The sequence below is a fragment of the Epithele typhae genome (assembly GCF_022376455.1).
Source record: "Epithele typhae strain CBS 203.58 chromosome Unknown BXZ73scaffold_29, whole genome shotgun sequence".
NCBI lineage: Eukaryota > Fungi > Basidiomycota > Agaricomycetes > Polyporales > Epitheliaceae > Epithele > Epithele typhae.
In genome coordinates this window covers 151,774-167,002 of record NW_025954220.1, presented here as the reverse complement: position 1 = coordinate 167,002, position 15,229 = coordinate 151,774, and the positions used below count along the sequence as shown (strand labels likewise).

The following is a 15,229-nucleotide window of genomic DNA, read 5'->3' as shown; positions in this document are numbered from 1 at the left end:
TAAGCGCATGTCGTCACTGGGTCTTGTATGCTGGTTGACTGAATGCAGAAGACATTGTCCAGCCGCTTGCTGTTGGTGAGAGAAGACATATCCGAAGATATCTCTCACTTGGTGAATTTCCGTGAGGACTATGTTTAGATGCTGCATGTACCACCAAATACAGGTCAAACGTACAAGCCAACCGCCAGGTCTGCACCAACAAGTTCCCCTCTAGTCGTCTTCGTGGATAATTATCCGTGGGGCATCGATGACAGCCACGGGCTGAGCGTCGGCAATCGCGTCGACGCCGGTTGAGGGCGCGGGCATGGGCCCCTCATCGTCATCCTCTTCGTCGCTGTCCTCCTCGCCTGGACGTCGGAAGACCATCTCCTTCCCGCTGACGAGGCGCCTCTTCTTGAACGGAGCATCCACACTCTTGTCTCCACTTGGTCCCGAGCCTCCGCCGCCGCGCCCGGTGCCGTGGCTACCATCCTGGTCTTTCTCGGGGCATTTGCCCTTCGCGCGCTCCTTCTTCTTCTGCCGCTTCGCCCGGTTCTTTGCCGTCTTCGCCTCGGCCGCCTCGTCCCACTGTCGTTTCTTCTTCTCGAAATCGGCCACCTCTGCCTCCTATTGAACGGAGCATGGCATATAGGAGGGGGGGGGGGGGGGGGGGGGGGGGGGGTCAACACTGGGTCAGCGCTCTACACATGCTGGGAGAAGGAGAAAGCATCGGCACGGACCTTTTGCGCCTGTTCATCCATAACCTTCAGCCGTTCATACTCTCTCCGCCTGCTCGCCTTGTACACGTGGAACTCCCCGCTCCCTGCGCCTGCACTAGAGCCTTGCACATTCTTCATCATCTCGCGCGCAGCCCGCACGGACTTCTCCTTCGGCGGGGCAGGTATATGCGCCGGTTTCGCAGGGTCTTTGAGCAGCTTTTCAAGTTGCGCCCGTTGTTTGTCAATTGCAGCGGCGGCATGACGAGTAGAGCCAGTAGGTGCAGACGAAGGGGATGGGGCGGGAGACGCAGACATGGCGGAGAGTAAGAAGCACAGTAGCCTCTGAACGTGCGCGCTCATCCCAGCGTGGGTATGAGCGCCTACACAACATGTACTATGTACTAAGATCTACATATTGCGGCCTGTTTGCGAACTTCACTGTCGCCGTCGTGCTCTCCTCAACCAAGATTCCCGTCGTAAGGCCATAAAATTACACATGCTACAATGATCGCGGAGAGCAGTAGGAGTAATCTAGCAGGGTCATGGGTCAACAAGCCCGACTAGTCATGAAGATGAAAGTCCGAACAATAATCAAACGACTAGGAAAGCGGTGGTGAGTAATGAGAGCTGGTCGACGGCGATAAATAGGAACGTACGTAGCACAGCATTGATGCAGCCGTCGTTCTCCGGGTTGTTGGTGACTTGTGCGTACTTGCCGAACACAACTTTGCCGCCCGCAGTAACTATACCCAGCTCGGAAACGTTGACCTCGATGACAGTACCCTTGGTGAGCACCCCCAGTTGTGTATACATAGGGGACTGGGGGTTCTTCTTGACACCAAGGATCTGTAGTTGGAACGTTGCCTTGAGATCCGCTACACCACCAATGTCAGCAACAAAGTTGTGGTCGAGACCAAACACTACGCACGATGGGTGACGTTGGCCTTCTTGTACCGAAGCGCCATCGGGCGAATGAACCTTTCCATTTTGACGGGTTTCCGGGTGAAACCCTCCCCGACGAACGTCGCCTTCGTGACCATCCGCTTCCACGCCTTCTTCTTGCTCTTCCCCGTGCGCATGACCTTGAACATCTCGTCCTCCGCGATGCCCCTGACCTTGGGGAGCGGAACCGCATACTTTGCCGCCTTGTCTTTCCGCTTCTCCTTGATTGCCGTCGACAATGCCTTCGCATCCTTTTGGGTCTCGCGGTCGAGCAGGTAGGTGGGCAGAGCACCCTCCGGGGCAGACGAGCTATCCTTCTGTTTGACATTGCGCTCGTCGTGCGCCTTGAGAGTTTTCTTCATCTGTACTTTCTCCGCATGACGTTTGGCATGGAGAAGTTTAGCCTTCAGTCCGAAGGCCTTTTGAGCAGTTGCGGAGGAGCGGTGAACAGCACGAGCTTCGCGTTTCCGCCTGCACAGGTGTCACACAGCTATTTGAGTCACATAATGGACAGTAAAGACTGTATACGCACTTTTTCTCGAAGTAATCTAACCGCCGACCATGCCGCTTAACATGCTCTTCAATGTACTCGTTCTACGAAAAAGTTGAGCGTTATGATCCCTGAATGGCCTTGTTGGGGTTTTACCTGAGGCTATAAACGAGAATGAACATGTCAGATCGGCCATTATCTTTCATAGCAGGCACAGACGCACCATCACAGAGGGAGGGGAGGAGAGAGGGCTGAGGAGAGAGGTAAGGAAGGGCAGAGCTTATGGGCGCCTCATCGGCTCGTGCACATCGCCGAAAAGTGGCGCACGTGACACCAACGCACCTCCACGTTTCGCGAACGCGCCCCGCCACTGCAGGCCTGCAACCTGAACTCAACGTGGACTTAGCCTCTTTATCCTACATCTACGTTCCCTCCTAGTTTCCGACACGCACGATCTCCACTACCTTACTAAAATGTGGCAGGATAACTCCCAATACGCCTCGACATCCTCCCAGAACCAGTATTACCAGCAAGCTGTGGCTCCTCAACCTGGCGTGCCTCTCCAGTTCTATGCGCCAAGCCCGGGAGTCGGAGGGTCGTTCTACAGCGGCCGCTCCAGTCTGGAGGGGAGCATGGGCGCTCAGGGATCGATACAGCAGGGCGGAGGATACACCGGACAGATACAGCCCTCGGGGGGATGGTGGACGGCGTTCGGGACTGGAGGTTTCGAGGGGGAACCACCGTTGCTTGAAGGTGCGTACTCCAGAACCCGTTTACCGCGTTTCATGTAACGCTGCTGCTCTTAGAACTGGGTATCAACTTTTCGCACATTCAAGCAAAATCACTGGCCGTGCTCAACCCACTGCGACATGTGGATGAGCGAATCATGGACGATGCAGACCTCGCCGGACCTTTGCTCTTCGTCTTCTGCTTTGGAACCTTCCTTCTCTTTGTGAGTTCTTCAGCGTTCGTCGTTTCATTCTGCATTGCTCAGGGGTGCGTTTTCCAGTCCGGCAAGCCACAGTTTGGATACATCTACGGTGTCGGCGTCCTTGGCTCGCTCTCCATCTATACCCTCCTCAATCTCATGTCGGAGAAGGGCATCGACGCATACCGGGTGGTTTCTGTCCTCGGTTATTGCCTCTTGCCCATGGTCGCAGTGGGCGCGCTCAGTGTTGCAGTCACATTAGAGTGCGTTCATCCTCAACTACCGCCGATTAGCTTTTGCTGACATGTGTTGCCAGTGGAATGCTCGGATATATTCTCTCCACCTTGTCGATTCTGTGGTGCACGTACGCCGCTTCGGGTATTTTCGTCGTAGTCTTGCGCATGTCAGACCAGCGGCTTCTCCTGGCGTACCCCATCGGTCTACTGTACGGATGTTTCGCTCTTCTCAGTGTATTCAACGTCGGTGGAGGCTCCAAGTAAAGTCTTATGTGTGGTGCCGGAATTCTAAAGCGTATGATTAATGTTATTCATGGCAACCTACATCGTACAGATCCTAAGCTAAAGAGCACATCATGGGCTGTGCAGTAGGTGCGTGAATATGGAGCATCCAGATGTTATGATGATATCAGGGACTAAGGGTATATGTACTAGTGAATCTATAGTATGGAGCTGGTGGGAGAGTCGGTAGAAGTCCTTGTGAGCTGTCTCGTGTAGAGCTTTAGAAGCATCTTCATGATCTCCTCCGTGGGTAGCGTCGCGTACTCATGGACGTACTGTGGCAACGAGTCTTCGAGGTTGAACCCTGCTTTCTTCATGAAGAAGGGGTGCATCACGTCAGGGGTTGCCTCTCCGAGCTGGCGCATTGTCAACCGCTCGATCTTTCGGCTTTTTGGGACATAAAGTAGGCCCGTCGTTACGCTTTTTAAGGTAGCAGGAGCGGAGGGAGGAGAGATATCTGAGCTCGGGGGGGATGAGCAACTGGCCAGAGACAAGGTGGCTGACGGCGAGACAGAAGCGGAAGGCTGAGGGGGACGAAGGGGCACCAATTGGGAAGCATCGTCGGCCGAGTGGAGAGTGAGCGGGATGGGTCGTGAAGAAATGGAGCCACGCTTTTTCGCTCTACTGCGCTCGGTTCCGCTGGGGCGGTCCTTGTCGGTAGCGAGGGGTGAGCTGATGCTCTCGTGTTTCTTCCGAGAGGCGAGCGGGACGGCAGCGACACTTGTTCCAACCCCGCCGGAAGAGAGCTGTGCAGCTTCCATTTCCCGGGCGAATGTCTTACGAAGAACCGTAAGCCAAGAGTACAACGACATGTTGAGGGAGATGTAGATGTCTTCTGCATCCCGGGCACTGGCCTTGGAGAAGCTGGAGCCGAAGTCATACTCGAGTTTACGCCGAACCCCGTCGTCCTGAGATTCTTGAGGTTCTTCTGAGTACATCCGCATGTCCATGGAAGGAAGGCCGAAGATGATCGCCTCGGATGAGTGGGCCATCACTGCAGATAGCCACTCTCGACTGTCCACATATCCGTTCGTGTCCTTGAGCGCAATGCTGTGGTGGAGCTGGTTGTAGCGAGAGACCGTCATGCCAGAGAAGTACAGTTGGAGAGTACGCTGGGCTGGCTCATTGTCTGTCCAGATGAGTCGTTGAAGACGAGCATGGACGTCCTCGCCGACGAACTGTGCGAGTTCAGGGTCGCGCATGGATCGAGGGAAGACGACCAGTCGTAGACGCTGAAGCTTGAGACTCATTCGTTGCCCAATCGCGTAACAAAGGCCTGTCTCATGCTCTTTCAGGCGAGATCGTGCGGACTTAATCATGGCGTTGGCGACGGCCGAAAGGGGGTTGTCGGGTTTCGGGGTGTTCGCGATCCTGAACGCCTTCGACTCTCGACGAGCACCTTCCTTCTGAGTTTCCAGGTTGCTTCGGAACTTGTTAGCATAGGACACGAGTTTGGGTATTGTTCCAACAGTCATGATGGCCAAGATATCAGAGCCTGTGACAACGAAGTCAAGGTTGACACGTCTGTCTTTCGGGGCGATGTCGGAAGAGATATCAGACCAATCGTCGAAGATGTAGATCGAAATGGGTTCGGCCCTGGGATAATAGTGAGACAATGCTCCTTATGGTATCGCAGGAACTCACCGGTAACGAATAAGTTCGTGATACTCCGAATCGAGCTTGACAGTGAAAACCCCGCTGGTCATGGAAAGGTCGAGCATTCGACCACCAGCCCTCTTTGCGTATTGAAGATCCTGTCTACGGACAGTTTGAAAGTGGAAGTCCGGCATGTCTGCATGGCCAGAGAGATTCCCCGACGCGACTATAGAGAACTTGCCAATGGCGAGGGAGAGTTCAGACAGTACCTCGGTGATTTTGGTCCGAACAGTAGTGTCATCTAGGGTGAGCTTCACATTGCTGATTGACTGGCCCAGATCGACATCCAACTCGACTTGGCGAAGGCGAACCAGTACGGCGGTAGTGAGTTCTTGCTTCTCTGCTAGCCCCGTGACAGAACCGTGAGAGGCGACGGGGATGGGGAGTGCACTGGTGGGGGGAGGAAGTCGATCAACCGGAGTGGAGAGTGCTGCACCGCCGATGGCAGGGATACGGTCTAACCACACCGCCTTGAAGCAGAGGACATCTTGGAATCTCGAGAAACGCAGACCGCCCGAAAACTCTGTATCCAAGACAACGGAGATCGAGCTCAGAGTTCGATTCTTCTGTTGAAGTTTGGCAAAGGCAACTGAGAAGTTGAGATTCCTAGCGTCCAACTTGACACAATCTTCACTGAGGAAACCGTGCTTGAGAGATACAGTAAGGCCCCCAACAGTGCCGGTGAAGGAGATGCGACGAGCTCCAGGGGCGATGTTGACGACGAAGCCGCCGCTATCCCAATGTAAGCCTCCGATAACGTTGGCGTCAGGTCGGCAGGTGAGAAGTAGCTTGGATTGATCGATACGAAGACTGAAGCTTATCTTCATGCTAGAAACGGGATCGGACGGACGGGTCGACAGTTCTTCTGGCGTTGGAATGGGGGTGATTGGTGTGGTGGCTATCGGCGGTAACAGCCCACTCTTGGGCCCCGGTGAAGCTGGAGGTCCTGGTGCATTGGCAGTGCGCATGTGGTCTTCGATCTTGTTCATCAGCTCGGAAAGGAAAGGAAGGAGAGTTGGTCTGAGAGTATTCTGGCTGGAGTGTATGGTACTCTTGAACATCAACGTTGACGGCTCAGCAGCCTGGCCTGTGCTCGAGAGTTTGTGTACTGCAGGGGTGGCACGGAATTCTCCCCACACCGAGACCTCTGGAAGGTTGAATTCTTCGGCACCATTGGAGTCATCGGAACGACCGTAAAGCAAGGTAGACAAAGGACGACTGCGAGGTGGTTGTGATGATGAGTCCCGGCTGTGCATGCGTACTTTGCCACTGGAAAAGGTCAGAGACGCCAATATGTTGGAGGTTGGGAGCGCGCTATAGCGTTGTTCTGTCTGAGTGGTGTCTGTGGGGGGCGGGGTTTCTATGCTCGGTGACGGACGGGGTACCGCTCCAGCTAACCGCTCCACTCTGTCTTTGCCTTGCCGATAGACATCGAGGAGAGACGAGATGAAGTCGGGGATTGTCGAGTCGACGTCGAGCACGAAACCATCGACTTCAGCAAAGACGCACACACGGCGAGCATCACCGGCGTGTTCTGATCGGATGTTGGCGGTCATCTCTGGATAGACAAGTCGGTTCCGCGTCTTGTGACTCTCGCCTGAGAAATCAGCAGGGTTGTTTTGTCTGAACCTGTTCTAGTCATGAGTATATCGGGCATCTTGGTGTTGATTCCTCGCGCTTACCTTGATACGAACTGGAAAGAGAAGTTAGACATTGACGCCTGTCCATTCTCGCCAGACTGGGTACCGAACTTGAGACTCTTGATCGAGAACAAGAAGGCTCGTACGGCATTGTCGTCGTGACTCCCGGAACGAGACATCTGCAAATCTCGAGCCAGTGTGAGTGGGAAAGCCACGCCAATGTTCTGGATGATGATGGAGGCGGTGTACAGCTCGAGGAGTGATCTCTCCGAAGTGCTCGTCTCTCCAAGCTTGACATCGAGAGATTTCATCAAGCTCTTCGTTTTCTCCTTGAATTCCTCGAGGTCGTTCGCCCGTTGTTCCTTTTGGATAAGGACCTCGGCCTGCGCAATATTTAATGCGACAAAAGCCCATTACAAAAGGGATACGCACCTGAAGGTGATCGAAGAAGTCTCCGAGCTGACCAATGGAACTCGGTTGCATCACCGCATGAATCTTGTTGATCTTCACGTCAAGATGAGGTAAAGCGGAGTGCGTCTTCTTGCCCATGCTAGCTTCCGCATCCACCCGCACAAAAGCAGATCTCCGATCACGATGGGACGGCGTTCCGATAGACGCTTGAGAGGCCAGCGAAAGAGCAAGGTCTGATAGCTTGACGTGCCACATGGAGCGACCGTGGCTGCCAAAACCACCGCTAATGTCATCACACTCCAAGAAGAGCGTTGATGCTAGGCCCTGGAGACCGATACGGAAGCCTTTCATCTTCAGGTGGCCATTGAACTTGAAAGGAGACTTCTTTTCGCGGGTCGGGCTGCTGGGGGTTTGCAAAGGGGCAGCCAAGGGTCGCTTCTGTCGTGACTGCTCAATGATACGAATGAGATCGTTGAAGTCTTGCCCTGACTTTTGCTGCACGGAAAGGAGCGTGTCCCAATCCGACGGTCGGACGGAGACCTCAACGAACTCGACTAGTGCCATGCCTTGAAGACCATGCACGTCATGGCGGCCTCGAAGAGTGACAGTGGGAAGCTCAAGCCGCAAACCAATATGGCGACTGTGGTGGTGTGATCCTGCCCGTGACCTGGAGATGTCGAATATATGGGGGCCCATTTGCAGCCCAAACAGATGCGCGCTTTTCCGACGGTGCTCATCGAGGACGAAGCCTATTGTGTCACGGACCTCCCAAGAAACCCAGGTGCCATGCATTACTTGAAGTGTTGCCTTCATCGACGTCACCGACACCTGAACCTGGAAGTTGAGCAGTTTCGGTGATGGCGATACCTGTGGTTGAGTGACGGACGGAGGCCTGGGGGAGGTTGACGATCGCATCTCTGAGAGTAATGCGCGGACCGTTGCATCCAGAGGGGGGAGATAGTCGGCCCTCCACCCTTCAGCGAATCGATACAATCGCAGCGCACTTCGAGGTACATCGAGGTGAAGCTTCCCAAGACCAGCAAGGGCCCGACAGGTGACGTTCTTGTGAGCATCTTGCTGCAGTAGCATGTTAAGCTTTGCATCGCCTAGAGTGAGGGAAGCCAGGGTGCGTTCCTTGGGAACGCTGGCGGACGCAGGAGAGGATGCTTCCAGTACTGCGCATTCAACGGATAACGACTGATTGGTGGAGATGTCTGGCGTGGGGTTTTCTGTACGTGGAAGTGTGGCCACCGATGACGAGGCGTACGTGACCTCCGCGTTCTTGAAACGTAGAAGAAGCTGCTCCGTCGCTGCGGTGAAGGTGAAGGACCGCATGGCAAGGGTGACATCAACAGACAACGTAGGCATCGGTTGGTGAACGGAAAGCGCAGGGCGGGGTGCAAGGGAATGGATAGAGGCTTTGTCCGTGTCTTGGGGACGTGTGTGTCGCCAAGCAGATCGCATATGGACGCCATGCCGCTTGTAGTCCTTCAATACTACTTGCACGAACTCGACGACTTCGGGGTGAACAGTCGAGGAGATATGGTCCAGTGTAATCGTGAGCGCGAGTCGATGGAGGTCATGTCGTTCTTTGTCTCTCGTAGTGACGTTCGGATAGCTCTTTCCCGGACTCCAAACAGTCGACGATACGAGATCGGCGTGCTGGTGAACGAAGTGGATCGTGGAGGGACCTGAAGTGAAGTCACTTTCCGTGGGTTCAGCAGGATGACGAAGGTGTAAGCGAAGCCCAGCCAGAGTGAATGTAAAGGTGTCGAAGGGTAACTTGAGGAAAGAATCTTCTTTGGGGGTTGTGGAATCCTTTTTGCGAGGTCCACGAAGCAACTCTTGCAACAATGTCTGCTGGGACGGGTTGGAAGAAGTGTCATCACCAGTACCAAGCAACTGGGATTGAACGTTATCCAGAATCTCGGTGATGGAGATGTCTGCTTGTGGTAGGTGAAGTTGTGCTCGTTGGTGTTCACTTAGCAACCGGAGGCAGCCGCGTAGGTAGACGAGGAACTTCAACGTCGCGTCTTTGCGGAGCTTGTCAGGTAAACCTTGTTGAACGAGATAAGAGGGCTGGATGGTGGAGAGCGGATCGACAATCGACGTGTCGCGAGACTGGATCAGGGTGCCGTGGATTGTCTCTAGATTCGTGGGCGGAGCAGTCAACTTTGAGGCCTTGTGGGCGTGGAATATGCCTCCGATGTAACGAGCCAGGACGACCAACGTGCCCAATATGTAGTTCGGTCCTGTATGAGAGATATCCGACGATATGACACCGAGCGAGAGAGTGGCATCGTTGCAGATGATCGACGCCAGACTGGGGCCCAGAGCCAGGTGACAAATTTTCATATGGTCGTGCTTGTAGGCTCTGCTGACGGGAAACTTCGACAAAAGCGCCACCGACATGGAGGAAAAGGCGAAGGTGATATCGCGTGCTGATGGCTGGGTTTGTCCAGGAGCGAGGCGACCACGTAGACGGATGTGTGTGCTCAGAAACTCGGCGACAGTGATACAGAGCTCCCCAGAAAGTGCCTGATTATTCGTTTTGACGGCTGTCCGCGAACTCAACGCATGGACCAGTTGCACGGATCGCACTTCCACACTTGGTATGTGCAAGTCAAACAAGTTGACACTGTCGACGTGGTCCACGCCGAATGACCTAATGTAGCGAGCTGCGAGCGCGTCGAAACGTAACTCCGGGCTGAGTTGCTACAAGAAGGGTAAGTGGAAAACTCATTGCGATGTTGACTGATGGACGTACACTGGACACCAGATCAGCCAACAGGTAGCTGATGACAGGCAGGACCAAAGGAGTAATCCACACAATAACACCGTCTTTGGAGTGAACTCGGAATACACTCTTGTTTCCATCTTCAGGATCGTCTCGATCTGCGTCCGTCCAAACGGTAGGTAGAGCAGCCATAGGAAGCACGTCCGCGTCCAGACTGTGAACGGAGGACTTGGTGTTGCGAGACACGTCCTATTATCAAATTGAGACTTGTTTCGGGTATCTCTGCATGAGCGACCCACCTTGGTGATAGAGAATGGAGAGCGATCCCAAAGCAATGGGCGAGCAACAGAGCGACCTTCATAGTGACGACAAAGTGCACTATACTGATTGACAGAGGGCCAAGATGACTCCAATGAAGCATCTACGGAAGTGTGAGCGACCGGTGAGAACTGGGAAATGGAGTGCTCACCGTCGATTGTGTCAGCGTAATCGGTGGACCAGTCGGTGTCGTGTTCGTCAGACTCATCTCCACTAGAAAATCCAGTTTCATAATCGCTCGGCACTTCGGTTGCAAAGCTTGCAGGTCGGAGATCCCTGTAGAAGCGATATGTCAGTTCCTCCTAGGCAGTCTTTGGACCTGAACTTGACTTACGCCAATCGAGCATCGCGTTCAGCTTCTGGCACGGGGTCGAGATCGGACTCAGAAAGCTCTTCACGCAAATAAGCCATGGGGACTGCGAGCCGATCATGTGATCCATCCACTGGATAGAGCCTAGGAATACGGATTTGGGGGAGATAGAAGTCATTGTCCAACATGCCCCGGCCTACCACGTATGAGCGTCAGCTAAAACCAGTGTGAACGATACAGGTCATACCCGGTCGTAGACGGTGTGAGGGAGTTGCAAGATCTTCAGGGCTGTACAAGATCTTCGCTCGTCCAGTAGCAGCATCTTGCTCTACAATGAACTCGATCTGACGCATTGCAGACTCCCGCCATCCCAGCGGCGCAGAATAGATGTCGACGTCGACATCGAACTTGACATCTCCGGTCTCGAGCCATCGTGCGTGATCTTGTTTGGAAGCGAGGAACAGCCTGACGATTCCAGATAGTAGACGAATTCCCGTGACTTTCCGGAAGGTTTTCCCAGCGAGATCGTTCATGTCGATTCGCAGGCCTGAAGGAAGAGAGAATTCTGCGGCAGCAGTCCCAACAGACCAAATAGCATTGACTGAGTCAATCTTGACCTTGAGGAATGTTACTGAGTGAGTGTCAGCGCGTTGCGTATTGCAACGATCAAGCATGGTGCATACCATCTGGATCGGTGGTAACGGCAAACTCCTTGGCGGGTGAGTTGAGAGGGTCGGAGAAATTCAGTCCGAATGATGAACCAACGGCAGAGAGGAGCTTGCAGTCATACGCATTGAGAGCAGCTTTCAAGTCTCCGACATGTATCTCCCAGATACAAACATATGTCGAGGTGGCTGGACGATGGCCGAACAGTCTGTTGGCTACGACGTCGAGACCGTCGATAACGATCTTCTGCCTTTTCGAACCGAAGTGATCTGTCGTAGTGAAGACCGATGAGTTGTAGCAATGCTCGCTGAACCGGCCCGTGATGGTGTCGATGTTGAGTGACATCTCCATGTAGTAGTCGTTGCTTCGCAGATGAAGTTGTGATGAGGGCAAGGAGAGCAGCAAACACGGCCCAAGGTCTTCGGGGGAGCTGTGCGCATGCTCCGCGATATATCGTTCGTACCCATAAAAGCCGGCAGGGACGACGATCAATCCAGTTTGCACCTCTAGGCCCATGGTGACTTGCATGGCGTTCGACTGCGTACAAAAAGACATTTGAGCCGACATAACGCAGAAAAAGGTGATGTACGTACAGATCCTTCGCGATACTGTAGCTGAATGGGGTCGCCGAGTGGCTGCCCTCGCTTTCTTCCACGAAGATACTCGGTGAGCGTCGAGAAATGGGTGAATGATCCGAAGTAATTGTCCCGCATGATCATGAAGTATCGAATTGTCCATCCAAACGCCTTGTAGATGAGATCTCGACCCGTGAAGTTGAGCGTAAGTTGGTCGACATTGTCGGGCTTCGTTTCTGCGAAATAGCGATACGAGCCGTTCATGTTGAGCATACCGATGCGCCCAACTTGGCTGCGGTCCGGGGTGGCGAACATGCTAAAAATGTTCCAGCGAGGAAGCGAAAGATCGACGTAGACATCCGGGACCTCAAGCCAGAATGACACGGTGGTAACGTCAGGTCGGTACTTCGTGAAGGGCATTTGGGCACCGAGAGTGAAATGTGTTCCATGCAGCGTCAGCAGAGCTTCAAGATTGTCAGCGACGAGGCGTCATGACGGAATGTTTTGACGGACCGTTCTCTTCCTTGATGAGGGGTTTGTCAATGATGTTGTGGTCGTTCACGTACAAGTTGATGCTGTAGTTGTGCATGTCGAGGTCGATAACATAAATCATGGGGATGAATGTGTTGAGGTCTCCTGGAGGACCCGATACCCAGTCTTTCCCTAGATCTGCGAACATATTGATGTGGTCGCGAAGTAGGTAGAAGCAGGGCTGCCGCAGGGAGATAGCGAATGTCCACTGCCGTGATCCATTCCACTTGAGAGGCGCCGGTAGATGACTGCGAATCTGCGCAAATAGTTCCGGTCATTCGGATAAGCATTAAATTCGTGGATGGAACATACTCGGCAAGTTTCCGCGGACAAAAGGCGTATATCGTTCAGACTTGATGTCATTGTCACCGTGTCCAAGTGTACTTCCAGCATTGAGAGATACCCGTTGGTCGACGCTATCATGGGAACAACGTAACTGATGGTAGAACTGTCGCCAGCTCGCACATGGATGGATGCCGCTTCCCGTTTCTTCGGCCGGTCGCTGTAGTCGACTTTTCCATCCCATTGCCAGTTCTTTGGCACGCTTCAATATCAACTCAGCATATACACGAAGCTGGCCGGAAGACTTACCTTAGAGGCTTCACGGAAAGGAAGTTGGAGGGTTACGCCATCGCGAAGCTCGATGAACACCTTCATGCCTGTCCACATGCGCATATCTCCTGGTTTGAGGCGCTCGGTAAGGGACGCGGTGGCGAAAGCCGGCGGGAAGAATGCCTGCTGGAGGAGCGCTCTGATACCATAAATTTAACTTGAGTAATTATTCCCCAGAACCACAACTACCCATACCTTTGACGATCCGCCCACGGTCCGTAACGAATGAAACCGCCTCTGATGACAAGATCAATTCCCCACTCCGGTGGAAGGTCGCCATTCCCAATCTCGAAAGGATCCAAGCTTTCGATCTGAGCCTGATGGCCGGGTTCTAGCGCAGGGACAAGACCAACCACGTCGACATAGTAGAGCAACTCGACAACATTGGCTTCCAAGATTTTGCGTTCAATTGCATACTCGCGAGTAGCAGCGTCTCCACCTGGGCGTGTTTCGTCGTCTTCGTTCTTCTGCTGCTTACGACGACCCCATGATTGCGGATGTGACACTGGCATTGAATAGTGGGTACTCTTGAGGGTTTGGTCGAGCGGAACGAGCAGCGTCCAGAGCTTCAGTTGACTCCATATGCGACGGAAAGAAGAGAACGAGAGGTAGGAGGAATGGCGTAAAGGTGCTCCATCGGCGCGGTTGACCAACTCATGCGCGCGACGCCCCACTTCGGTCATCGGGGAAAGATACTGGTCATTCTCGACGTAGGAGACGGAGGGGTTGTGCAGCCTGAAGTTCATGACTTGCTTGTGTTCGTCATGCTTGGAGCGTGCTTCGACAATGCCGTATGTGCCGTCCGCCCGTTGAAACTCTGCGATCAAAAGGTTGGGGGTGGACGAATTCCCAATGGTGATGGCTCCCTTCAACACTCCAATACTGATAGGAAGTAAGTCCTTGGGATCCAACTTCGGCATTTGGCTTCTCAGCCAGTCCGCTCCTGTTTTGAAGAATCTTGGGGTCTGCTTGTAGATGGAGGAAACCAGAGAGAGGGGAGAACCTAGGATAGAAGCTGGGGCGGTCGTTCTGCTGAAGATCTTGCGAACAGAGGGGGTGCCGTCGGTCTGAAGGGGCGTATGACCGGGTATCGTAGGGATATCCACGTTGAGTTGGGACAGTATGTTGTCGAAGGACGAGGTGCGGTTGTACATAAACCATTCGAGGCCTTGCAAGGTGATATGGATGCGGCATCCGAGTGGTGAAGAGTCCATGCCTTGTTTTTCCTCTCCGATGACGCGGGCATGACTCAAATCCTCCTCTTCTGCCGGGCGGCGAAGCCAGTATCTCCATGATGCTTGTACCTTAACGATGCGAAACGTCTGGTTGCTCGAATGGTATCGGAGGTCCTTGATGAGAATGCGTCCTGCAAGAGTGGAGAAATGAAAAGAGCCTGAAAGGCAAGCGTATGAGCACGTTTACTGTCTTCACGGGTGGTTTTAACGTACCGAATTCAAGCCATATGCTCGATTCCTCTTGGTTCCAGAGTGCGAGTCGGAGGATGAGACTGAATATGAAAGCAAAGAACCTGTTCCAGTAGAAGAGGTACAGGACAAGGAAGATGACAAGGACAACGCAAACGACAAGAAGTCCGACATTCAGCAGCATCCTGAAGGGTTGTGGTTGCACTTGTTCCGTGGTCCAACGTAGAGCGGCAGGTCAGAGAAGTTGCGCCGACTGCAGGCCTCCAGGTTCAGTCGCGCAAAGCGACAGCAAAAGAGAGAAAATGGATTAACCAGCCGTCCGTGAGTCCTGGAGAGATGGTGGAACCAGAGGTGGTGGAGAAGGAGTCCGGAGCTTGCGCGGGGTGCGAGGTCAAGGGAGAGCTTGTTGAATGCACCGACTCCTCCTCGCCGGTCCGGCGCCGGAAGCCCGGCGCCCCCTATGTAAGACTGAGAGGCGAGTCGTATGAGCGCCTATATGAGCGGAAGTTACTCTCTGCTGCCATCATCTTGCAGGTCTTTGGCCTCTTTTCCCCCTCCTGCACGATCGCTAATCATGCCACCACCGACACTACAAAATGCCGAGAGACCGATCCGCCGGTTTGCGGTTCACGCTACCACCACTTGCTCCGCTACGGCCTCTGCATACGGGAAATGCATCCTGGCGACATACGCAGATGTGCAGAAAGACATCTGCAAAGAGGAGTTTGCGAAGTTCGGAGCGTGTCTGCGCGAGGCGGTGAGCATCATTTGTG

General features: G+C 53.8%; 4 protein-coding genes across 4 annotated transcripts; 1 reads left to right on the top strand and 3 right to left on the bottom strand.

The window, feature by feature from the left end:
• Nucleotides 1-210: 210 nt before the first annotated feature.
• Nucleotides 211-1,013, bottom strand: BXZ73DRAFT_90390 (uncharacterized protein; the record flags this gene model as incomplete). Its single annotated transcript, XM_048025618.1, has 2 exons — nucleotides 211-606; nucleotides 720-1,013. 2 exons carry the CDS (start codon nucleotides 1,011-1,013, stop codon nucleotides 211-213), a joined length of 690 nt encoding a protein of 229 aa, XP_047877163.1.
• Nucleotides 1,014-1,289: 276 nt separating this feature from the next.
• Nucleotides 1,290-2,312, bottom strand: BXZ73DRAFT_102064 (TGF beta-inducible nuclear protein 1; the record flags this gene model as incomplete). The annotated part of the gene is made up of 4 exons (XM_048015100.1): nucleotides 1,290-1,573; nucleotides 1,627-2,111; nucleotides 2,173-2,234; nucleotides 2,301-2,312. The coding sequence occupies 4 exons, from the start codon at nucleotides 2,310-2,312 to the stop codon at nucleotides 1,290-1,292; spliced, it is 843 nt and encodes a 280-aa protein (XP_047877162.1).
• A 291-nt stretch (nucleotides 2,313-2,603) lies between these two features.
• On the top strand, nucleotides 2,604-3,558 carry BXZ73DRAFT_47891 (Yip1-domain-containing protein; the record flags this gene model as incomplete). Its single annotated transcript, XM_048019955.1, has 4 exons — nucleotides 2,604-2,901; nucleotides 2,937-3,082; nucleotides 3,140-3,321; nucleotides 3,375-3,558. 4 exons carry the CDS (start codon nucleotides 2,604-2,606, stop codon nucleotides 3,556-3,558), a joined length of 810 nt encoding a protein of 269 aa, XP_047877161.1.
• Nucleotides 3,559-3,734: 176 nt separating this feature from the next.
• On the bottom strand, nucleotides 3,735-14,640 carry BXZ73DRAFT_47994 (uncharacterized protein; the record flags this gene model as incomplete). Its single annotated transcript, XM_048019970.1, has 16 exons — nucleotides 3,735-5,172; nucleotides 5,221-6,861; nucleotides 6,915-7,255; nucleotides 7,305-9,998; nucleotides 10,051-10,269; nucleotides 10,320-10,441; nucleotides 10,490-10,614; nucleotides 10,673-10,844; nucleotides 10,896-11,279; nucleotides 11,332-11,851; nucleotides 11,908-12,353; nucleotides 12,403-12,676; nucleotides 12,733-12,954; nucleotides 13,012-13,171; nucleotides 13,228-14,425; nucleotides 14,481-14,640. The coding sequence occupies 16 exons, from the start codon at nucleotides 14,638-14,640 to the stop codon at nucleotides 3,735-3,737; spliced, it is 10,116 nt and encodes a 3,371-aa protein (XP_047877160.1).
• Nucleotides 14,641-15,229: the final 589 nt, after the last annotated feature.